At 49.7% G+C, this 25,339-nt stretch overlaps 1 protein-coding gene across 1 annotated transcript; it reads right to left on the reverse strand.

Annotated features, from left to right (window-relative positions):
* Positions 1 to 8,454: 8,454 nt before the first annotated feature.
* On the reverse strand, positions 8,455 to 25,020 carry FOSL2 (FOS like 2, AP-1 transcription factor subunit). The gene is made up of 4 exons (XM_042051575.1): positions 24,456 to 25,020; positions 18,236 to 18,490; positions 14,544 to 14,651; positions 8,455 to 13,092 (listed from the first exon to the last, which is right to left on the reverse strand). The coding sequence occupies exons 1-4, from the start codon at positions 24,552 to 24,554 to the stop codon at positions 12,583 to 12,585; spliced, it is 972 nt and encodes a 323-aa protein (XP_041907509.1). The 5' UTR covers positions 24,555 to 25,020; the 3' UTR covers positions 8,455 to 12,582.
* Between the last annotated feature and the right edge of the window lie 319 nt (positions 25,021 to 25,339).

Genomic DNA, 25,339 nt, shown 5'->3' on the forward strand with positions numbered 1-25,339 from the left:
ATAAAAACACAGAAACACAACTTAAAAGACGATGATGCACCTGAGGAAATGACACATCCCCCCTCCTGTCTGCCACCGAGCTGTGATGCCGCTGCTGAGTTGGGCTTTCCTGAAGGCACCAAACAGGAAAGCTCTGCTCCTCAAACCCACCTGCCTGCCATGGCCAGTGCCAGCTGCCCACACCTGAGCACCCTTTCTCAACCATCCCAGTGACTGCCTGGATCAGGGTCCGAGAACGGCAGAAGACCTGTAGCAGGACAAACAGATCAGCTCACCTATCATGTCAAACCGACATTTCTTTCCTCCAGGTTTTCCCCTCACTTAATACTAGCAAAGGGAAAAAACCCAACACAACTCACCTCAAAAATGCAAACAGAATAAAAATCCCGAGAGTAAATAGCCAAGGCTTTTATGTTAATGCAAGAGTCATTGACAGCATCAAAACAAAGGGAAAATCTCTGAGTCAAATTTGCAAATGATGTAAATAAGTCTATTGAGTTTCAGTGAAGGGCACAGGCTGCCCTACAGCATGTATATAGGTGTATGTGCTGCCCTCATCCCCCTCTGCTACCGCATCCCAACTCAGTGGCACAAGGGACACTGGAAGGGGAACAGATGACACTTCAGGAGGATTTGTACATATCACTGCTAAAGCTCAGCATTTCTATTTTAAAAAGAAAGAAAAAAAAATACAATGAAAAACCCAAACAGGGCGAGTGCACAGCTGCAAGGCGGCCTGGGTAATTGTGCAATGCTGGGAACTCTTAGGTAGTTAATAATTATACTCAACCTTCGGTCTAGTTCCTAACAACACCCCTAGGCGTGTCGCTCTTACAGAATAAGGGCACACGCCCTGCTGTGTCTCCTTGCTTAACAGGAACACAAAGTACAGTAGTAGGAGGTGTTTCCTTGAACTCTGAACAATTGGACATTTAAGGATTAATTACTGTTAAGGAGCTTTGGACTGGCAAACACACTAACTCAGCTCTTGGCTGCGTCTCCCAGCCAAGTTCTCTCAGTCATCCTAATTAGACATTCTGATACCATCTTTAATTATATGATCTCACATGCTATTTTTTTTTCTTCTTTTTCTTTTTTTTTCTTTTTCTTACACTGAACCCCTGTCTCCTGCAGCACGCCGAGAGGGCAGAGCACGAAGGGGTGAATTGGCGGTGAGGAAGGCGCCAGGCTGGGAGTCGCTCCCCTCCAATTCTCTTGGTGCAGCAGCAAGACCATATATACACTGTTGGCACCCGAGGCGATTGGGACCCGAGCTCCTCACACTGCTGAAAACACCCCAGGTCTTTCACAAGAGGGAGGAAAGCACTGAGCCTACCACAGCTCCCTCACTGCTGTGGGCAAGACGGGACGTATACGGTATTTGTCAGTATTGACTGCAGCCTGGGTGGAATAATCCTGCGCCGAGTGATATTCCACACCAGCCGCGGCGAGTGCGTGTGTGCGCGCATGCATACACACACATTTGCTCCCCTGTACACACCTTGATCTTATTGAAACAACAGGAGGAGCATAGTGCGTGCTATTAATGTTTTTCACCTTTGTAAACATTGCGCTGCTGGGGCGCTGCTCCTGCACCCCAACGTGCAGCACCCGGCGGTGCTGTGGGCCTGCCCTCTCATCCCCCTTGACCCAGGGCCTGCCAAAAGCTGCTGAGGCTGCTTCACATTCAAGCTGATCCTGTTGGACTACAACGTCCTTCCTAGGAAGGGAGCCGGCTGCATCCGAAAGCCAGTAACCGACATCACTTTTTTTCCTCTGTGTTGTCATTAGCTGCCCATCCTCCAGCAGCCCCCCCTTTCCCCAGATGCAAGGAGGGAAGTTTTGGGCTGCGTGCTTTCAACTGAAACGCTGCTCCGCTGAGCTGGAAACTCGGTATACCCTGAGGTCAGCCGAGGTTCACTATGCTGGGGAACTCCTTAAATGGTATAGTCTGAAAAGCCGTCGCCCTTTGTTTTCGCAAGCAGCACAGGGAGAGATGGGCAAGTTCTCACTGGGGCTCTTTCCTAAATGCTGGACTCGCAGCCTTGTGTGGCCGTGGGGGCAAAGAGGCAGCTGCTCCCTGCTTTTCCCAGCGCCAGCCTGCTCCTTGGAAATGGCTCCAAGATCCAGCCCTGCCTCTGCCTGCCAGAAGAACCGGCTGGCCTCAGCCGGGACGCTGCGCAGCTCCCGTGCTCGCCCCGTGCTCCCGGGGCTGGTGAGCCTGGTGCGCATCCTGGCAGGGTCTCTGCCCTGCCCGTCCTGCTCTAGGGTCTGGGCTAGCCTGTGGGCGTAAGCAACCGCTGAGCACTTCATCACACCTTTCCAAAATCAGGGGGGAGGAAAGGAGGCCCTGGCTGTCCCACAGGCAGGCAGCAGTACCCCACACAGGGAGGAGCCCTCTCCTCCCAGCTCCTAGGCGTTCCTTGCTGATTCAGAGTCAACATAATGGGGCTGAGATGGCGCCATTGATCCTGCTGGGCAGGCGGAGCCGCTATATGGTAGGGATTAGTAATGACTTTCTTCCCCATGGCACCGGGTCACAGGATTTAGCCCTTTGTACAGCCCCACTGTGGAAACAGTCTGCCTCCCTCCTTACCACCAGAAACGTGCCTGTGGAGCTGCCACTGGTTCTGGGGAACAGAGAAATGGCAACAGCTGCGCAAAAAAATTCAGAGTTGGAGCCATGTGACAAAAGAAAACCAGAATTGGAACCAGTCAGTCACCAGGGGTGGAGGATAGACCTACCCTACTAAGGCAGCCAATCATACTGTCAGGAGGTCCTTCCTTTAGTCCTCTAGGACAGGCAGCCCTATGCAGTCAGGGACCTCCTCCAGCCAGGTACATCCTGGAGGACCTCAAGTTGCCAAGACCTTCGCTGTGCAGCTCCTGCTCTGTGCCACCACAACCTTGTTCCTTGTAGCTGCCTGGGAACAGCCTGGCCACAGGCAACTACAGCTCCAGCAAACCCCTCACCTACACCAGGACAACAAGAGCAGGGGGAGGAAGATCATCACTCCAGGATAAGCACCCATCCCAGCTGCAGGTGCTGACAGAAGAGGACACACAAGGTCAAGGGAAGCACCTGAAGCTGATGTTTTGAAGGCATCACTCTCCTTTCTTGTTCCCTCCCTTTTACCACAAGCAGTGTCACAGGCAGATCTTAATTTCCTCAGCTGCCAGAAGTGAAGAATGTAATTAGATACCAGTATGGCCTGAGAAGGCTGCTCAGAGCAGAGATTTAATCACAGTCCTTGTGGCTCACAAACACGGTGTTCAGTCAGAGGCTACAAAAGGCAGCCAACGTCTGCCATCACCCCTGTGACCTGGAGCAGCCAGGGAGCAGTGAAGGGTTGCAGCCTTCCAAGTGAGCATCAGCCTAGAACAAAGGCTGTGGCAACCGATTCCTGAGGCACGAGGCTGTGGTGCTGCTCACTCCTGGCCCTGATGGCCTGCCCCAAGCTCTGGCTTTGAGGGGCCAGAGCAGGGCTGTGCCTCGCTAGACCATAGGGCAGTCTTAGATGTGGAGGGCTGGTGCGTTCACCTTTCCCCTAGATTATTCATGGGCCTCTGGCATGTGGGCCTTTAAAGCCCACAGGCTGGTGTCTGTTGCTCTACCCTCATTAACATGAAACAAACAGTTTCAAAACTAAATCAAGTACATTTCAGAGGAGAAAATATGATGTAAGCAACTCAAACAGGAATTAGTGAGTTAGAGCACCCAGTGCTTGAATAGCTTGAGCTACCCAAAAGAAAAGAACTGACCTATTTCCTCCCTTTGCCCAAACCCAGCATCTCCTCCTGTGGCCGTTCACATCAGTAATCACTAGCAGGAGCATGTGTCATCATTAGGAGCCACTGATGAATTTGCCTGAGTCTGGGAGCCCAACCAGGGTTACAGAAAGGGGGTGGGGGGCCAGAGGGAGCTCTTTGTTCAGTTAATGGATTGTGCCTGATCTGTGTGCTCACCTAGGATCATCAGCTGTAGATCCTTATTTACCTTTCCAGGGAACTTGAAAAACAACTTTGGTCTGGGAGAGGAAAAACAGTAGGAGAGCCTGCAAAAGGCAAATAGGCAGCAGTTCCTGGCACTGCCTGTGGACTTGCAGAGTTGTACAGTCATTTGTGGGATGCAGGATCTAGATCACAGCCATGTAAGGCCTGTCTCCCTCTCTTCCCCCACGCTAGTCTGTGGAATGGAGCATGCAAAATTAAAAAGGAAATCTGAGACTCACACTGCAGCAAGCTGAACAGTTTACATTCTTGTCTGCCATGATAGCCTCCTCCCAGCTTAGTCCTTATCTGTTTGACCTTGCATAGCCAGCATCAAAAAGCTGATACTTAGTACAGAGGAATTCTGGGGTTCAAATGAGATAGCACTGCAAGGGGGAAAGAAATATGCTCGCAATATGTTCCTTCAGGACTATATAGAATGAAAAGCAGAAGCACAGAATGGTTGAGGTTGGAAGGCATCACAGGAGAGTGTCTAGTCCACCCTTTTGCTGAAGCAGGGTCACTTAGAGCAGATTGCTGAGAACCATGTTGTCTAGTTTTGAATGTCTCCAAGGATGGAGACTCCACAAACTTCCCTATGCCAGTGTTTGACCACTTTCACAGTGAAAAAGTTACTTTCATGTCCTCTATTACAAATTGTGACCATTGCCTCTCATCCTGTCACTTGGTACTACTGGGAAGAGTATGATTACATCTCCTTCACTTCCTACTCCCATCAGGTATTTACACACTTCGGTAAGATCCTCCCTGAGCCTTCTTTTCTCACAGCCAAACATTCCTAGCTGTCTTGGCCTCTCCTCCCAGCCTTGTCCTGTCTTCATCAAGGAAAATCTTCCTGAGGTGTGCTGGATCTCACTACACTGGAACATGCATGAAAAACTTTCATTTAAACCTCAGCCCTATGAGAGGGTGCTGGCAACTTCCACCCATCTGATAATCCATCTGCACTGTTCATTGTCCTGACACTGGCCAGGCACTGCTGAATGGGGGCCTCACTAGTGCCATGTGAGATTGAGCAGAAAACACTTGTTATGAAGTTGCAGGACACACAGACATCAGCAGAGTAGAACCATATCATGGAGGGTTTTTTTATCTTTTAATGCATCGTTTTTTCCACTTTGGGGTATCTGATGCAATAACCATGTCACCGTTTTTCTCTGTCACATCCTTCCCACATGGCAGTGGAAACATCACTTCAAACCAGTATTCTGGATGCCCTCCTTTCCCCCACTCCCACTCCAGCTCTGCTTGCCGTTAAGCTGTCTTCAGATTTAACACATGCTTATTCTTTCCACTCGCTGCAGAATTTCTGCCGTGTTCCTGTAGCTGCTCCTGCAGGTTCTAGATAAAATTTTTAAAGTGGAAAAAAAAAATTCACTAACAGCCTTCATCTGACAACTTGACATCCTCTGGCATGATATATTCAGGCAACTCGTCTAGGCTTTCTCTTGCCACGAAAGCTCTGTTCCAGGTGGGGTCTCCACTCCATTTAAGAAGACCAAGCTACCCACACATGCTGCTTGGAGAGAGGAGCCAGTGCTTTGGTCAATGTGACCACTAGGAAAAGTCCAGAGATAAGTCTCACATTCTGGGAAGAGGACAGGCGAAAGAGAATGGAGACCCTCTTTTAATTCTTGTACACACTAAAGACATTGTTGGGATGTATGCTGATCCTGATTGAAGAGTTTTTGGTGCAGATGTCCCTCACAGCCTTTCCTGCAAAGGGAATGGGTGATCTCTCTTCCAGTGCGACTCTGCCTACCCTGTGGTAAGATACAGATCACTCCCTCTCACCACAGGGTTAGGGCATTGCAGGGTAGAGGGAGGATGAGCCTGTTTCAGAAGGAGGGGAAATTCCCTATGTAAAGTGATCTAAACCAAGACGAGGATGTTGGGAAAAACATAATTTCCATGTCAATGTGGTAGAATTTGGCCTCCCACAGCTAGAAGACTGGTGGAAAAGAGTGTGCTCTGCTGTGCAATTTCATCCTTCAAAACCAAGTTACAGTAACTGCTGTGGACATTCCCAGGTCCACAGCTAATGATGATCACAGGCAGTCACAAGCAGCTACTGCTGGGACAAGATTGGGTGGGAGGCCGGGCCTCGCAAGCAGCATTTGCAGTCAAGCAACATTAAGCCTTTCTGAAGGGCACTGTCAGCAAACAGGAGCTTAGGGAGCACTTCAGGTTGGCAGGAGGCAAGCAAGAACATATCCTCCTGTTAGCCTTTCTTTGGGAGGGGGCGGAGGAGGGATACACTGCCAGAGGAGCTGGTTTGACAAAATCAAGGCTGGATGCCTCTGTGCAGCAGCGTAATGGGAAAGCCCTTCGAGAGGCAGGAAATCCTGGAGGCACTCCCGTTGGAGAAGGCTTGTGTGCAGCAGGAGATCAAATGGGGACTCCCCCATGCCTGAGGCCCAGTAGAGATAGATACTGAGATGATGCTCCTGAGTCCTTTGGCACATTTGCTTGTAGTTGCCATGCCCCCCAGAATATCTGCTTTTTCCTTTAGCCATACCAGGACAAGTGCATTTAGAAAAAGCTTCCCATAGGCTCTCCCTTACCCCTGTGTCATGCTTGACCCTGTAGGGAACCCTAAGGCTGGGTCCTGCTTTACAGCTCAAACCCTCCTAAGCTGATTTCATGTCAACTTTCTTACAGTATGGATTCCTGAGAGCTGAGCTCATTTCACACAGGCATGTGCATGTATTCCCTCTTCTGGTGACTGATACCTCCAGCATTCCCTATAACTTCACAAATAGTTTCCATTCATCTTATAACTTACTCCAACATCTCTGATTTCCTTCCTCATGGAACTGTGAGAACACAGGGGTTAAAGAAAAAAAAAATGAAAAAGAGGGTAAAAAAAAAAAGGGACAGGGACCAGCAGGAAACCAGAGCAGACATTACTCCTAAGGAAGTCCATGAGTAAGGAGAAGCTTGGTCTGGTGCCAGCTTGGCAGGCCATGATTCACCTATCTCCTCCCCACCAATGTTTCATTTTGAACTTGAACATGACATCCTCCACTCCTAACCTGATGTATTTGCGTTCCTTCCACTCCAGAGGCTGGAGCTTTCCCCAGGCAAGCAAGGGAATTCCATCTTAACCTCCTCCTTGCTGCCAGTGAAGCAACCATGCTCTCTGCCCCAAGTTTTCAGAGCAGGAGCTTTGACTCCTTCTAGTCAAGATTTAAAACAAACAAAAAAAAGTCATCTCGGCACACATTTTCTACCTCTATCCCATTCCTTTTTGAAGCCAAGATGAAAGGATTAGTGCTTTATTTGCCTTTTAGCCTAGGTGGGCTGCTCTGCTAGCCTCTGCCCCAGCTACCATTGTTGCAGGTAACAGCTGTCGGGATTGCAGCTGCTCCTATGAAAGAAGCCTTGCAATGTGCTGCAACCAAGGCACCTGGTAGTGCTGAACCCATTTGTTCATAGTGAAGGAACATGCGAGGTTTTAATTGTTCATGTCAAAGGGAGCTTTTTAATGACTTCAATTAACAGAGAGAACTCCAGTTAGTTCTTGCTATACAAAAGTGTCCACAATGTCATTAAAACGAGATTTACAAGTGTCATAACTGTCAGCAGCATAGTCAACAATACAGCCAATCATTACAACTGAGCACCAAGAGAAGGGGGGAACATCATACCACCAAGGAGTTGGATGAAAAGAAAGGAATATGGCGGGAGAAGGTGCAGAGGAAAAAAGAAAAGTCATTTTTTCTTTTCAGTCTAGATTGATTTTATTCTACAAAATGCTACTCAGTTAAAATTGTAAAAGCAAAACCATTTTAATATGTTCTTTCTTTCGTAGCAGCAAGCTTTCTCTAACAAGCTTTTTGTTTTAGTGCAAATACTGTAGGCCTGTAATTCAGTAAAATAACAAGAACAGAAAAGAGATGACACCAGAGAGAATGCCTCAGAGCTGAAATTCCCCAGGACTGCAAGAATGACATCAAGATCACTACAGGCAAAGAAAGGTCCCACTTCAGCAGTCATCTTTAAGAACCTCTGTGGCAGAAACCATTTCACTGCAGACAGTAAAAAAGAAAACCTACAGTCTAAAACTTTTGAGGAAAAAAAAGATAATGGTGCCCCCAAACCTTCAGCAATCTGCACAGTCACCTGTTAGTCACTGAGGCTTCATTTCACTACTGACACCTGCTTCGCAGCAGCAAAATGCTGCTGATGCTTTCAATTTGTCCCAGGTGAGTGGAATCAGAACCAGGCCCTTTCTGTATCCGAGGGTCTTAAAGCAGACTTTAGTGACACTAGTAACTTATCGCTCTAATAAAGATGCACTATCCCTTACTGATGTTACTTTGAACTACACAGTATATCAAGATATATACAACACTTTATCCTCTCACTGAGCAAAAACAATTGGATACCTATTTTCTACACATTTTAATATGGTTTTAACATCAAGTAACCACAAACAAGAAAGTGGAATAACCCTTTAATCATACAGGATAGGAGGGGAACAATTAAGTAAAACAGGATGGGATTTTATTATTATCTTGTATTCTGAGATTTGTCCTGAACTCCACCTACTGTTCACAGAGGAATGATAATGCATCTTTAAAAACATATCTCTTTTTACATTTTATACAGACAACAACAAAACCCAGATTCTTTTATTTAAGGAATCAAAAACAATTATTAGCCTAAAAAAAAAAAGAAGATTGTAGTATTTTTAATGCTTTATTATATCCAAGTCTTGAACAGAAAAAAAAAGATGTAAACATGATAAATAAATAAGAAATAAATGTATATTGTTCCCCCCACCTCTTAAAATGTTTGACTTGGCCTTCCTAACAAAAATGAACTTGCGTCATGATAATAAGATTTCTTACATTTCAGAAGTCTGTTTTAGAATGAAAAAAAAGCAACAACCAAACACCAGGAATGTGATTTGGGAGGATGTTAAATTAGTGGCGGGCAGATCTGCTGGAGCAGGCACAAGACGGCTGCCTGCCAATAAATAGTAAGAGACCAGGGAGAAGGGAGGTGTCTTACGTTTGTTTTCATTTTGTTTTTTCCTTTTCATTTAGGATGAAGGCCAGGTGGATCCTACATACAGTAAGCAGCAAAATTAAAGGTTCAGATGAACTAAATAGATCATTTAAATAATAATTATAAAAACACAACAGAGAGCTACTGTCCCCAGCATGTTGGTCCCAAATCCCATCACACCACAAGTGGCTTGAGACTTACCCAGTCTCCACACCTACAAGAAAGGAATATATGAAGGCAATGCCACAACTGGGAAAGGAGAAGGGGGAATGAGGGCAAAACTGGAATGGCAAGCATCACCTAGAAGCTGAATATTTCCTTCAATGCAGCTGCTTCTGCTCCTCCCAGTTTGGCGTTGATTAATGCAAGATGTTAGGAGAGGCTTTGTTGTTAAGAGGGCCAGTCACTAGGGGGCTGACCCAATACCAGCTGAAATTCCCTGGGCCTTTTTCCATTGACTTCAACAACTCTGTGTCAGCACTAGTTACAGCAGCTCCCACATCCCCACTACATGCAGAACATGGAGACACTACATTTAGGAATTGGCAGGGAAGTTACTCATGGAAAATAACATTTTGGGCATGGGAAGGACAATCAGTTCCCAAAGAGCACACCAGAAAACCTGAAAAGAATGTAGGGCTGGACCAAAATGGCAGTAAAGTTGTATTCGCCTGCCAGAAACTCAACAACAGTAAGGCTGATCCACAAAATACAAAAGGCTGGAGACCAGCAATCCCAACACAGACATCCTTTGAGAGACTTGAGGGACTAAATGGGCAGGCACAAGGCATCTGGGGCTTTTTCCAAACAGTAGAAAATAATCCTCTTTTTTGAGCAGTTTCACATGGCTCCCGTCAATATCACAGGTCAGGAAAGGGGAGCATCTTGTCCTGTCTCTGAGCAGGTCAATGACCAAGCAGGAGGCAGTGGGCAAGGGCCGGCTGCAGCTCCTTTTGGCAATGATTCAGTGACCACAAGCAAAGGTAGGTTTTTGTTGTTCCACCAGTTAGATCTGAGAAGGCACCTGACTTCCTGAAACCCCTACAAGGGGTGGATGTTCCTGATCTCACAGGAGACAGCAGTCCTGGTCAGCTAGCCTCAAAAGTAGCTGCATCATTTTAGGATTCACCCACCACTTGTCAGTGTTGTGTTCTGCTCAAAAATGCATGGAAATGACATGCAGAGACATTTTATTAACAGTTTTAGATTCTCAGTCCAGAGTGGCCCAAACAAGATTTGGCAAAATGGAAACAGAGAAGCTGCAGTTTCCCCTAAAGTGGTATTATCTACATAAAACCCTAGGAAAAGTGGATCCTCTGTGCTAACTATGGGAAATTTAAGATCTACTTTATTAGAAAGGAAGTTTGATGTACATGTAAGGACAATACAACTCCTTTACTAATTTTACTTACTGTGTAAGCTCAGTTTGAAACCTCTAGCACCAGTATAAGAATGGAAGTGTTTAAGCTAAATAGAAAAAGCCTGAATCCAATCAGCTTTATGAAGCAAAAAGATCACTCACATCTTCATTTCTGGCAGGTTTGGTAAATACCTGGGTTAAAAATAAGAGTTATAATAAAAAAGCCAAAGTCCACCTTTAGAGCCATAATAGCATCCCTTTGAAATTATTCAGGGAATGGGCAGTGGCCAGAGTTTGAGGGAAGCCAGCCCTGCCGAGTAAAGTTCCAGTTCCACAAGACTGAACCCTATTAATTCCCAGTGGAGTTGGTGGGGACTGCAGCAGTTTTGCATCTCATACAACTAGCCCTATAATTGTTGCATTTCTCCAGGTCCAGCCTGAACAAGAAATACCCTAGTTTTGGTTGATTAAAAAAAAAAAAAAAAAAAATATATATGTGTTTGTGGTGTGTGTGTGTGTGTAAAAGAAAAAGAATCTCACACCAAAATAAATAGCTGCCACCACAGCTCCCATAGACAGGACCAAAGAGCTATCTCCCAAGCGGTTTAGCTGGCAAGCTGGGCAATCCTAGTGTGCACAGGGTCATGGTTTGTCAGTGCCCTGACATCAATGGGAATTGAGCTTGGCTCCAAGTGGAAACAGGTTACACACACTACTGTTTTCAGTAGTGACCATGAGCACTGGGGAGCTTGTGCCCTCTGTGAGCACTTAGTAGTAGTAGCAGTCAAGCCCACAGGCTAGAGAAGACAAGGACCCAAGGCTAGGGAAAGAGCCCTTTGGTTTGACTCTTTGTCTTCAGGCCAATCAACCCCAACAAAACAAGATCAATTGTAATGCAAAACAACCAGAGGCCAAAGACCAAGGTGCAAATAACGCTAATCAATTCTCCTCAGCTGTCAATTTGTCATTTGCCAGAGCTTGTCAGAAGCTCTGTTTTAGTTCAAACAGGTCAACATTTCATCCATGCCATTCCTGCCTGGTCAGGAGCTGGGGCCCTGTGGCCTGTGCTGGTGGATACGTGCTGCTTTGTTTCCCAACAATGAAAAAATCAGCAAGGGTACAGCCAGCTAATTTCACTGTCTTAGCTGCTGCCAGTCTCCATCCTAGATTTATAGGCATGTGGTGCCACCTCTTTTTTTTTGTAGCATGTTCTGCAAATATGGCCAAGGGGAGGGGAAGGTTTACTAACAGGAAGAGATCAGCCTCTGAGTCAGGAGCCCTGATGGGAAGGAAGATGTAATACTCCCTAGACAGCAGGCAGCCCAGGAAAAGTAAACAACAAGCAGCAGACTTGATATCCAGCAAACTAGGGTAAAACCCTGCCAGTGACACTGGTAAGTGCCAGCCCAGCAGCTTTTCTGATGCTACTTTAGCCCTGAGATGCTAACTTGGTTTATGGAGGAGCCCAAAGGAATAAACATATCCACAGTTTTAAAAGGAAAGGCTTGCACACAAGCCTTCTGCTGTCTCTGTGCCTCAGGCTAGAGATTGTAAGATCTGCCCTTGCTGCTGAGCTCTTGGGCTCCTCTTGGTCCCCCTATCTCCTGGTCCTCCCAGCTGTCACCCTCCTGTCTGGGCAACCCTACGTGTTTCCCACAGCTACTCCGAAGAGGGAAGATCCTAACAAGACTTTAGAGTTCAGAGCAACTGGATGAAATGTAATGGGATCGACAACATTGGAAATGATGAGCAGAGAGAGAGAGCGAGCACGCAAGAGAGAAGTTGTAAGATCAACTAACCAGAATGATTTAAGCACAAAGCACAACCGATCAGGTCAATCCACAAAGGAAAGGGACAACTAGCAACTGTCTGCAGCTCGCCTTCAGTCCTGGCCAGAAGTGCTCCCCAAGTCCACTACGGCCACAAAGAGGTTTCCATAGGCAGTCCCTACAGAGGGGACATCACCCTCTCCAAACGGCCCTGGCGTGTCAGTCCCACCCTTGCCGTTTCCTGCCTCCAGGGAGCTGGCGTTGGTCCTCACTCTCCTTCCTGGAGCTGTAGCACTTCCCCATCCTTGTTCTTGCTGCCCTTGTGCTTGAACGATCCTGTGCCTGTCTCTAATCCCATGGAGGGGGCTCCCCCCATGGTGCTGTGGGGGATGTAACACACTGGCAAAATGGGGGGCCACAGGGGGATTACAACGCCAGCAAGGTGGGAGAGTTCAAGGAATCTGAGGACTGGTCCCCGCTGCTGCTGCTCCTCCGGTGAGCTTTGGAGCAGGACTCAGAAGGGGAGAGAGGAGACTCCTGATCCAACACGTTAGGGTAGGTGAACACCAAGTTGGAAGAGCCAGGAGTGATGGCTGGTGTTGAGGTCACCACAATGGGAGTGTTGAGTGCCTCCTCCCCATAAAAACCTCCAGCAATGCTGATGGGCTTAATGACAGACCTCTGGGCTTTGTCAAGGACCAAAGAGGAGGATGGGATCTCTTCCTCCACAGGCTCCTGCTTCACCACCACTGCTCCACTTGCTCCAGTCCGAACGCTCTGGAGGCTGCTGGATGGTGGGCTCCGATGTTCCTCGGGGCTGATTTTGCACACAGGGCTGTGAGCCACCAGCATAAACTCCAGCTTCTCCTTCTCCTTCTGGAGCTCAGCGATCTCCTTTTGCAGCACTGACTTCTCCTCCTCCAGTACTTCTGTTTCCTGCAAACAAAAGGGGAATAAATAAATAAAATACCAAAGGCTCTGGAACTACTCCTCACCTGGAACAGGGCCACCAAGTCCAGATCCCATCTGGCACAGGCAGATACACCCCAGACTCTTCATGAGCCAAGCAGACACCAGGTCATTGCCAGTCGAGCATCTTGTGTTTCATATGTCTATTAGTAGGCTATTCCCAAACTTCACCAAAACTTGCTTTAATTTTCTGATGGCCAGTTTTTGCCACTCTGTCTTGGTGTGTGACTTCAGTCTTCTCCCTTGCTCTCTGCCTGACAAGACACCTTAGCAGAGGAGCCAGATCTCCTCCCATTGTTTTTTTATGTTAGGCTAGTCATATTCTTTTCACTTTGACAGAGGTAATGTACAGCAGTCTCTAAACTGTTTCCATTTTATTTCTGTAGTGCATACCCCAGATTAGGTCTGACACTTGTCTAACTCTTGCCCAAAGGACTAACACTGGATTATCCCTTGATGCATCCTACAGTTAATGCATTCACCTTTCCCATGGTCACGTCACACAGATGGATCATAGTCTGTGAGCAATTAGTACCTTCCCATATGAGGAGCTCAACTTCACAAAACTCACACTCAGTCCTTCAGGATATGACTTCCCACTGTGCACACTCCTCTCACTTCTATCAGTTTAGTCATGATATTTCTATAGGATGTCCTGCCTCCCCTACACTGAGGATACCTCCTAATGTGAGGCAGCAGCACATTTCACTGGTGTGCTTTCACTGCTGCTGTGCTTGTTAACAAGGTCATTGGATAAAACCAGCCCCAGGCTGGCTCTTGACCAGGAGCACTGGAGCCTTTCCTTCAGCTTCTTTCAACACAAGCCAATCTTGCCTTCTCTTCAACCAGTCCCTTACCCTTGGTTCTTATGCTCAGCCCTACCTTCTCCAGCTTTACTATTACTCCTACAGCACCAGGGCACACATCTCTGTGGTGCATCCTTTTTGAAGGAAGTCAGTTACTGCCCCACCTCCAAACAAAGGCTAAGCCTAAAGGATATAGCTTTAATAGGTAAACATAACATCTGCCTTGATTTCTACTGCTTTCAGATGATCCTAACTCTTCAGTGCTGTTGTCCTTAAAGCCTGCCTTTGAGGCACAGTGTCTTTATTTCCACTTATGAAAGGAGACCAGAGTCAGGGAGACTTGTGCTAGTTGAGAGGTCAGAAGGGAAGAGAACTTCTTGGACATTCTGGGCACTCAGTAAAGAGAATCTTAGGGTCCTAAGCTCCAGGCCCAAGTCCCCCTCATCAGCTACTCTTGCTGTAGGAGCAGTACCACTGGGCAGCCTTGGCCGAGGAAGGCAGGGCATGTTTGAAGCATCTTCCTCGAACATGCTAGTGGAGGAAGAACAATGCCCTTGGAGCTGGCCCCAAGGGTGGGCGACGACGAAGGAGAAACGTATGCTGAGCACGTACCGCCTGGAGTTTCTCTGTTAGCTCTCGACGCCTGTTACGACACTTAGCAGCTGCCAGCTTGTTCCTCTCTCTCCGGATCCTTCGCTTCTCTTCTTCCTCAGGCGACAGCTGTGGGCAAGTGCCAAGAAAATCCGATCAGATCTGAGCAAGGCATTCCTTTAACTTTGTGAGGATTTAACCGCAATGCACAGGAAAAAAGCCTGATCCAGCAGGATGCTGAGCGCTCCCCCTTGTCACTGATGTCAGCAGAAGATGAAAGCACACAGTATCTCTGCCTGCACCAGGTCTTAGCGGAAGGGTGAGGAGAAGGAGCAGGGCACAGGGAGAAGATTGTGTAAGAGGACAGTGAATCTGCACCAAGGCCAAACAGATAAAAGATGCTCTGATTGTTTCACAACTTGGGTGGTACGTTAAGCAAAACCAGAGCACGATGTTGTAAGTGCCTCTTTCTTGAGAAAAAATATCTGCTGCTTCCCACACAAGAATAGTTGTTCGCTTGAAGGTCGGGGATGGTGTATAAGGGGAGACAGGGAGATCAGCAGAGCTCCCATCAAGTCCGTGAAGCAACAATGATTTATACCACCCAAAAATCTGACCTCAGATTTTTGAGCACTCAGCGAGATAACACACTGCTTCTTGCATCAGCAGGCAAGGCTCCAGTGATATCAAGGGCTTCCTGAGGCCAGCTGACACCCTCACTGATGTAAATCAGGAGCAATTCCATAGAAACCCATCCAACTACAGTCTTGCGAAACCAGAGGAAGTGAGCAGGAGCTCACAAGACCTGGTCAAGCTATGCATAGCTTTGGGAGTTTGAGACGAGGTTTTACAAACCCCAGCAGCAGCGGAAAGGTTTGTGCCATGGCCAAAGCCAGGGAGCCAGCACAGCAGGGCACGGAGCAGGTGAGCATGGCCCCGCTCTCTGCTGTGGCACCCAGAGTGCAGACAGCCCAGTGTGGGGGTCCAGGGCATGTGCTCAGCCCTGCGCTCCAACCTTGTGCCCGCACTTCAGCCTCAGCCGGCCCGTGTGTGCTGCAGGGGCTCTGGCCTGGTGACTGCAAACGAAAGCAAAACCCTGACACCTGGCAAAGCACGTGTCAGATCTCACAGAGAGCCAGGAGAGAATGGAAAGAAACACCTCTTCAGAGAAGGTTCAGTTTTAATATCTTCATGGACTGTCAATGTCACAAATGAGACATTCACCGTTTCACTATCTTTTCTTTTTATTGTTAGTTTTACTCCAACCTCAGCCTAGTTTTGGCTTGCTCTATCTCCCTAATTTTGACGTTTGCAGTTTCAGTAAGTTTACTTCAGCCTCTGGGCATTCAGCTCGCTCATTTCTGCTTTTTTTCAGGATCTGATCTGTGCCTGTGATTTCACCTGCATGTAACATGAGCCCCTGGATGTTCACTAAGCAACACAAGCAATTCTAGGACTGCAGGGGACAGAATTTATGCCCAAAAGCTTTTTCCATCAGCAGCTCACAGTGTCCATCCTAGGGTGGGGGATACCTCCACTCTGCTGGGCAGCATATTTCCCCCAGTAAGGAGCCCCTCCAGGCACTGCTCTCCCTGCTACAGCTCTCCCCACTCACTTCCCACCCCATATGAGTGCCAGGTAAAAATGTGTTTGCACACAAGTGTCCACAGTATGTCAAGGCAATGAGCATGCACATAGAAGCTATGCTGACTTGGGGGCTGTGTTTACAGTTTTCAAGAGCCCTTTCATGCTTTAGAAGCACAGATCTCATTGAAATACATTTGGTGGAGCAAAACTTCTGCTCCCAGGGCCTTCAGTAATTTTTAAATTATCTGTTTTGGAGACTCTGCTGTGCAAAAATCGCACAGACGGGGCAGAAGCCCCTAATCTGGATGTTCTTAACATTTTACCGGGTCTAAAAAGGAATATTCCATCAGTGGTTGCTGGATTTGTTTGAAAGCGGTTGGATTTGGCACTCCTTGTGCCCCTGCTGTATGTGTTCTCCATAGCTTGTCCAAGCCCAATACGTGCATTCACTGTCAGGAACGTTCATCAAAACAGGCTCTTTTCATAGAGCGTTACACAACGTTTCCAAAAAGGCACTCCGATGTGGTGTTCAAAGCACCAGCCGTGGAAACCTGAGCCAAAGGGCCACAGGAAAGCGCCGGGGTACTGCCTTAGCACGTGTCTAATCAAAAGGACTTGGCTTTGAATGACCCACAATGAACGGCTTGCAAACAAGCCACAGGCCAGGAATTGCTTGGCAGGCATCCCTCAGCAAATAACTCTGAACAACAAATAAAGCAGAGAATATGGTGATCTCTTCACGGCCAATTTGTGAACACAGAGGCAGCATTTGTCAAACAAATTAGTTGTTGCTAATTATTCCTCCAGTTCTCGTGAAACTTTCCTTGTCTTTGGACACCAGCCCTGCACACAGGGAACTGGGAAGTAGCTCCAGCTGATGGAAAAGACTGGCACAAACCCCAACCACCACAGCTACCCCATCCTTCTTCCCAAAAGTGGGTCCTCGGTGCATCCATACCAGCTTTCCACACAGAGGTACTGCTAAACTCTGCCTTTAACTGCTTAGGTCTAAACCAGACAGCAACTCCACATATAATAATTGGACTGTGAATCAAAACAGATGACGTGGAAGTAAAAGTAGGGCTGGTGAGTCTTATTAGAAACAGACCGCACGCAACAGCATGCGCTGGTGTACGGAGGGTGCGCAGTGTGTCTCACTGCACTGCTCTGCAGCGACCCACACAAATGCTGCTTGGGAACAACTTGGGGAGATCGAGTTTAGTCAGATCTATTTTTTTTTTTTTTTAAGAGAAGTCAGCCTAGTGCTGTGAATAGCTGTTCACCAGACGGCCCTGGAGAAGGGTGATTCTTACTAAGAAGAGAACAACAGATTCTGATTTAAGAAGAGAACAACTTCTGATTTCCAGAAGATGAGATGCCTGCACCTATCCAGGGTCCCAGCTTAACAATCCCGTCAGGAGGTTGAGCACAGGGCAGCAGTGGTTGAAGCCACCCCATACCAGGTATGAAAATACCTCTGACTTTGGAGCAGAAAAAATCTCTTATGGGATCCCCACCTCACTGCTGCAAAAAGATCAAGAGATTACATGTTTGTAGTGGGAAGGTGGATTTAGACCCCAGTCACCAGAAGGCTCTTCATACTAGAGTTGAGGTGCTCTAGGGAAGCTGTTCCTCCCTGCATGATGCTGGCTGGTACTGGGGGTATCACACAAATGGAGAATGGAGCAGTGCTAGCTGCTACAGAGCTGACAGAAAGCACTAGCTGATGTAATTTAGGTGTCAGATTTGTAAAGGACCTACATGAAAGCTCCTCTGCTTTCTTGGAGGTTTCCTTCTGCCTGGAGCGGCAGAGACACTCAAACTGAAACCCAGGGCTCAACTTTAGTTTCACCTGCTTTTGAAACCAAGCCGCAATGCGGGCCGGTGGTGTGAAGTGTTTGATGAAGACTAGGTAAATCTCACCATATGACGAGGAAGCAGCAATAAAAGTCACCCTCCAGCTTACACCCTACGCCACCCTAAGAAGCCCCAGCACATGTACAGCACCAGGGATGGACCTCAGTGCTCCCCTGTGGCGCTGGGAGATCTCATGAGGGGGCAGGAGCAGGAAATCTCCATACATCTGTTCTCAAGGCACTCCCAGCTGCTCCCCCCACTGCAGTTACCTGCTCATCTCTCCGTCTCCGTCCCACTGTGGTCCCGATGGTTTTGATGACACCAGGACGCTGGAGAGCCGTGTGTCCGGCCACTGAAGACAGCGGGGGCAGCGGGTGGCTGTAGGGGTGTGAGCGGGAGTAAGGGCTTGACATGGAGGTGATCACGGTGGGCTGGACCATCCACTGCAGGTCTTGGCTGGTTGTGATGGCGTTGATCGTGGGGATAAAAGCACTGCCTGATCCTGGCATATCTACTCGAAATTTCTAGGAGGAAAGGCAGAGGAGAAGAGGGACAGAGAGAAGAGAAGAAACCGTCAATGAAAGCAGAACATAAGTGGTTACTCTGAAACCAGCTAGGCCCTCAGGAGTGGCACCAGAGAGGATCAAAGCAGCACCTGAGGCAAAAACACCAGTAGCTGGTGCCTCTGCAGCATCTTAAGCTGCCCCTGCCTGCCACAGCCCCCTGAGGAAGGAACTGGGCTCAGGCACTTCCCCTCCAGAGCAGCTCTGCCTTCTCCCAACCCCCTTCCTCTTCCCCCACACACCTCCCCCAGCATACCCTAAGCCAGTCTCCCCTCCCAGGCACCATTCCCACTGCTGCCACCTCCTGCCAGTGCCCACCACTCCTTCCGGCATGGAGCAAAAGGGGAATTAAGGAGTTTCTAGAGAAACACTTCTCTTCAAGTGCAAAGAAAAGGAAGAGAAACTTAAGTTCTGAAATGCTGTTACCAACCAGTGCAAAGCCGCCTTTCACCAAAGGATTGCCCTGAAATTTGGGCTTGGTCCGCGTAAGGTTTGGTATGGCAAAGAACAGCAGCTTGCTTCTCCTTCAGTAGCTCTGTGCTCACTGAGAAACTCAGCCCTGGGATGGTTACGTGCGAGGATATGTATTTTAATAGCAGCCTATAAAATAGGTCTTAGGATTCAGATCGGACAAGCTCCCTGCAGCTCTCTGCACTGTCTAGACAAAACAAGGCAGCAGTAAAACCAAGGCAGCAGGTAATGATCGCCTCCAAAATACAAGTACACCTTCTTTCAGACAGAGGTAAATCCATCTGGATAATATGCTGGCACTAAATTGCAAGAAAAACAATCACTTGTCCCCGGAGGGGAAAGCAGGGGAGAAAGAATGTTTTTGTCTATGCTGAGCTCCTTCAGGAGGCTTTCAAAATGGTTAGACTGGAATTAACACAGACAGGCCTTGCTCCAGCAATCACTGAGCAAGGGACAGGGCTTGTAGGACACACAGCTGCCACCACCACTGGTCTGTAAGCCTTGAAATGATTCCATGAAAAATGCACATTCTTGGGTCAACAGCCTAGCTTCCCAGAGAAGTGAGAGCCCTTGCATCAGCCTGACCTCACCTCAGGTAAGCTTCCCAGATAAGGGACACCACTTCAACACAGATTTCCTTTTCAGGGTGTGCCTAGTCAAGCACCTTAAGTGCTTTGTTAAACCAAGGCTACTGCAAATAGTATTTCACGTGCTGATAGCTACAGCACTTCAGGCCAGCATTAGCGAGCTGCCAGCACCTGAAGACCAGGAGATCCAGTCTTAATACTGACAGCTGCAGACTTAACACCTTTGAACAGCTCAAAATCTAGCAAGAGAGGATGAGAGAAGGAAGGAGTGAGTCAAGTTAAGCAGGCGGGGAAATTACACAGAGAGGATGACACTGGCACCAAGACCTTGGCAAAACCCCCAACAGGACCTCAGAGATTCACTTGGAGCTCAAATCCAACACAGCCTCAGCTCATCCCACATTTCAGAGTGCATGTCTCTGAATTCAGAGTGCATGTCTCTCACCTCTCCCAATTAGTTACAGAGGCTCAGAGCTGCAAACTGTCAACACTGCATCAGAATTTATGGGTGCAAATCCCCCACTTTGCCCTGCGTGGTGTCGGCTGTGACCACATGGCACAGAAGAGGATACGCTGGTGCCTCCATAACCAGAACACAAGAGGACCTTAACCTTGCAGAAGGGAGGAAGTGCGAGACCAGTTGAACCACGAGCTCAACTCAAGGGATGTGAGCCCTACTTCCAGATCCACAAGTGGCTTCTACCACGACCTTTGCCTATCTGTGCCACCCTCCCTTCCGTATCCAAAAATCAAAGCGAAGTCTTGTCTTCTTCGTAGGGACACTAGAAAGCTATGACTGCAAAACATTCAGAGGCCTTCTGGTGCTTTGCCATACAGACACCATTTGCATTCCAGAGCTAACCTTTGCCTCCAACACCCAACGACATGCTAAAAATTCCCAACAGAGGTTGAGAGTCAGATCCACCACCAAATCAACCACATAAAAATACAAGCATCGGATACAAAAATCAGGCTCCAAGTTATTGACTCAGCAAGTACTCCATTTCCAACCAGTCCTGTATTCAACCTAGGACCCTTCTGTAACATTAGTGCAGGTCTCCTGGACAGCAAATGGGAGCTGCTCAGTTCAGCCACATCCCTCTGCAGCTCCGCAGGGCTTGCCTGCAGACCTGGGGGGAAGAGACCAGTTCCTCTCTGTGCTGTGCCCCATCTCTGTCACCAGCTTCCCTTCTAATAACTCAAAATATCTTAGAAATAAAAAAAAAAAATCCCCCAAACCTGTATTCTGTACTTTCCAAAGGCAGTATTTTTCTGGGATAGTTAAGGGACACACTACTGTGGCAGGCTGAGTCTTCACACAGTGTGCTCGGGCTACCACCAAATTTTACAGGCACTGCTTCCTGACTGATCAGTCTTTCCTCACAGACCTCGCTTTCCCTGCTAGGACACTGCACCAGATCAGCTCTGCCAAAATACTGCTGGCCCCCCACATTCTGCACAGTGGCCATCAGCTCTGACCCCTGGGATTCTGCTGGTTGCAGTGGCAGGCCCTGAATTCCCTGCCACCTCCCCTGCACAGCCCCTTTGACCACCAGCCTCCTCACATAGAAGTGCCAGACCTTTCCCCAAACTGCAGCCCCAGCTTTGCTCTCCTCATCCCTCCTCCTCTCAGAGAGCTTCAATCCCTGTGCCAGCCTGACAGCACTGCCTGCCCTCACCCACCGCCCAAGTTCTCCTCTTTCCAGACCCCGTCCTGCCTTCTCCTCTCACTGGCCATGCACAGCTCTCCTCTCCTGACCCACGAGAGGCTCCTGGAAGCATCTCTCTTTTCTTCCTCTCTACAAGGAACTCAAAGCACTACAGAAAGACGTGGCGATAGGCAGATTGCAGGGCTACACACGCAGCACACGCTCAGCTATGAACCCAGCACTCTCCTCCTGACCCAAGCAAACGCAGATGAAGGTATCATTAAAAAACCCCAACAACTAAACAGCAAACAGAAAGAGTCCTGTTATTAAGTCTGCCAAGAACTGAGGTCAGTCTCTGCTCTGCCTTAAAAATATGGGGTTGGGTGAGAGCCTCCTCAGATCCATAGTCGGGGGAGGCTCCAGTGAGTCCTGCCACAGGCAAGGACAGACTACGTTAGCAGCTCACAACTTAGCAGCACAGGAACATTTCAAGCTTTGGCTTGTGGTTCCTTTCTCCACCTTAAGGTTTCTATACAGCACCCCGTTGTGTCTTTGCTCCACTCTGGACTTTCACTGACATCTGTAACTAAGTGCTGAGCAGCACCAGAAACCAGTTGAGAAATGGGTATAATGGCTGGGGGGAAAAAAAAAAAATCAAACCCAACAACAGAGTGACTGAAAAACACCTAGAGCATCTTCAGCATTACTCAGTTATCAAACACAGGGTATATGTGATAGATCTTATAATAAATACAAGGCCCTTGATGGCTTTCCCATGTTGAACATCTCCTCGAAGGAAAACTAGACACAGTGCTATGATATCTCAGGGGAAAGCTGACCACTCTCAAAGAGTACACAAACTCTTCCCATTAAAGTCTGTTTACCACAAGGCAAATCAGTGATTAGGAAAATAGCATGACACGCAACTTAAAGGAAAAATGTTCCAGTGCTGTGCTGTATGGGAAAAAAATAATTAAAAAGCATCAAAGTTTTGGCTCAGAGACACAGTTTCCATTTTAACATGTGACTGATGCATCTTTTCTTGCTTTTGGAAAAAAAACCCCAACACAATAAAGAAAAAAATTTCAGCAATGCATATTTTCTGTAGTGATAAAACTGCAGATCTCCACAGACCAGAATCAGCAGAACAGCCTGACTGCTAGGGTAAAGGCGATGCTTACATTTGATCCTAATCTACAACATCTGTAAGGATCAAGGGAAAGACGGAGCACAAGGCCTTGAGAAATCTCCCGGATTCTTAAAGAAAACATTTGTGTTCTCGCTAAGCCAACGTCCTGTTCAAAGCCCTGTTTCAGATAGTAACCCTAGAAACTGGGCTCTGGTCCCCGTATCAAACAGCACGCACGCGAGCTGCCTGGGGAAGACGCGGAGCCCCAGAAAAAGGGGAAAACCCAGTTATTGCTCAGACTGTGACAGCTCAAATATGAAGCGGTGACGGAGTTTCACGACCTCCTGCAGCAAGTGCTTGAATCTGGCGCAGCTGTTAAATCACAGGAGGAAAGGGAGAGTGAGAATTTGCAGTTCCCCGGGCGTTTCCAGCTTCTCAGTCCCCCTTCCCGCTCCCCCACCTTGTCCTGGCATTTACTGTAAACTAGGGAATAAGCTTTAGCTGAGCTGGAATCCCTGGAAACCCCAGTCCGCAGCCCGCAGAGGGCACCAGCGAGATGCGTTTGGAGCAGGCGGGGAGCGGCAGCGAGTCATTTCTGGTAAAACTTCTTTAATGTGAGGAATGTCACGGGCTGGTACGGCTGGCAGTTTAAGACTGGACGTTTTTTCCTTTTTTTTTTTTTCTTTTAATTATCCTATGACTCCTTGATGCGAAGGCTGCATTGTGCTCACACCGCCAGTTCGCTCGTACAAGCCACACAAGAAATAATACTGTGAGAAAAAAAAAAGGGGTGGGGGGAGAAGCCCGACTCTGAAAAGGCAAAAAAAGAGTGAGGCTGGGCCAGCTGATGTAAACAAGTTATGAAATAACCCAGGTTTGTATAACTGGCCCGATTGTGTAATGCCTTCCCCAGAAGTGGTGGATTTAGTCGATCTAGGCATATTAGTAATTCCGAGGTATTTTCTTAGGAAAATGAAAGGAAAAAAAACCCCAAACCACAAGAGTGGGCTTTCAGGTCCGTGAATTCACGCCGCTTTCAACAGGAAATATCCCCCATTCCCGAAGCGCCGCCCGCCAGCGGGGCTTGCGTGGGGAGGGGGGCCGGACAGCGCGGGGAGCGCTCCGGCGAGCCCCAGGAAACTCCCGCTCGGGAAAAGCCACAGCCGGCCGGAGAGCGGCCGGCGGCTCCCGGCAGAACCAAGGAGCGGGCGGGCAGCGGGCAGAGCAGAGCGGCACGCCGCCGGCCGCGGGGTCCCAGCGTGGTCCCCTCGGGGTCCCAGCGTGGGAAAGGCAGAGTGTCAGCGCCTCTGAGACAAAATTTAGCGGGGGATAAGGGGGCAAAGCAACGCAGGCGCTGGAAGACCCAGAGCTCACTTCCAGCCATCCCTCCGTGTTCCACGGCAGCTGCAACAGCTCCGTGAGTAACTCGGGCGGCACCTCCCAAAGTCCCAGCGAAGCCACCCAAAGTACTGCGGGCGAGCCCCGGGCACCACCCGGGCAGGCGCGGTGAACGTGGACAGCGAGAAGCTCCTGACAAGAACAAAAGCAGGAAGGAGGAAGAGTTCGGTGCGCCCCTGTATTCGCGTTACCGACCGAATCGCCCGGAGGAGCCCTTTGATTTCCGAGCGGGTCCCGGCCCGCCGCTGCGGCGGGTGCCCGGGCGACAGGCACCGACACCCGCTGCACCTGGGGCCGGGCCGGCGGAGACTGCCCGCCGGGCGCTCCCTCACCGCACGTCCCCGCTCGGGGCAGGCCGTGCCTCCCACAGCACCCCGGCCCCGACAGGCGGGGAACTCCGGTCAGCGTCCCTCTGGACGCGTCGCGGCACCGGCTCCGGGGCGGGCGGGCAAAGAGGGAAGGGAAGCGGCGGCGGACCGCTAAGGGCGGCGGGACAGGGCGGCGGCTGCGGGCAGCCCCGCGCCCCGGCACCGCCTGCGCCCCCGCGGCCGGCGCCTCTCCGCCGGGCGCCCGCGCCTCCACTGCGGAGGAAGCGCCGGCCGCTCCCCGGGCGTGGCGGTGAACTCCCGTCCCGGGAGCGCTCGGAGCAGCCCTCGGAGGGACCGAGGGAGAGGGGCAGCGCCCGGCCCTACCTGCTGGGCTGCGCCGCTCGAGTAGGTCTCGGGGTGTCCCGGGGAGCCGCTGCTGCCTCTGGAGGAGGTGTCGAAGTTCCCGGGGTAGTCCTGGTACATGGTCCGAGGTCGGGCCGGGGGAGCCGCGTCCCCGCCTTCCCACACCGACACCCGCCGCTCCCTCGCCGTCTCCCCGCCCCCTTCTCCCTCCCGACCTCTTCGGCTCTTGCCTTTCGCCTCCCAACGCTCGCCGCGGAGAGGGAAAAAAAATAATAAAAACGGCTTTGGAGTGAGGGAAGAAGGTGGGGGGAGAAAAAGCTTTAAAAAAAAAAAAGAAAAGAATACAAAGAGGCAACAAAAATAAAAATAAGACTGGTGATAGAAGTGGCTCAGTTGGCAGCGGAGCGCTTGCGGGACGGAACGTGACGGCAGGACTCGGCGGCGCGGCGGGAGCAGAGCCGTGCGCGCAAGCGGGTGTTCGCCGATGTCCTCTCTCCGCGCTGCCCGGCGAAACTCGCCCCGCCGGCGGAGCGGCTCCGGCCCCGGGGGCTGCAGGCGGAGCGGTTCTCCTCCGCCCCCGCAACCTCCTCCTCCTCCACCACCACCACCACCACACACCGGCCGCCCCTTTTCCCGGCACGGGGGTGACTCAGCCGGGTCTTGCGCCCCGCGGCTCGGCGGCGCTGCGAGCGGGAGCTCCGCGCGCCCGCGGTGACTCAGAGCAATGGCATCGCCCCGGCCGCGCTCGCTTATTATCCGCCCGCCGCCGCCGCCGCACCATGTGCACTCGCACACGTCAAACCCGCGGCGCACCGGCCCCACCTTGCCAGCGCGGAGCCTCCCACCTGCCGCCGCGGCGGGGGAGGCGGGCCTGCCGCGGGGGGGACGGCGCCCGCCTCCGCCGC

The sequence above is a fragment of the Corvus kubaryi genome, unplaced genomic scaffold (assembly GCF_017639235.1).
Source record: "Corvus kubaryi isolate FWS band 111438036 unplaced genomic scaffold, C.kubaryi_AGA036_p1.0 76, whole genome shotgun sequence".
Lineage (NCBI taxonomy): Eukaryota > Metazoa > Chordata > Aves > Passeriformes > Corvidae > Corvus > Corvus kubaryi.

Excerpts from the sequence above, each read along its gene's own strand:
- FOSL2 (XM_042051575.1), bottom strand. The coding sequence starts at position 24,554 with ATGTACCAGGACTACCCCGGGAACTTCGACACCTCCTCCAGAGGCAGC. Across the intron at positions 18,491-24,455 it reads CGAGCGGCGCAGCCCAGCAG|AAATTTCGAGTAGATATGCC; the intron begins GTAGGGCCGGGC and ends CTTTCCTCCTAG. Across the intron at positions 13,093-14,543 it reads TAACAGAGAAACTCCAGGCG|GAAACAGAAGTACTGGAGGA; the intron begins GTACGTGCTCAG and ends TTTTGTTTGCAG.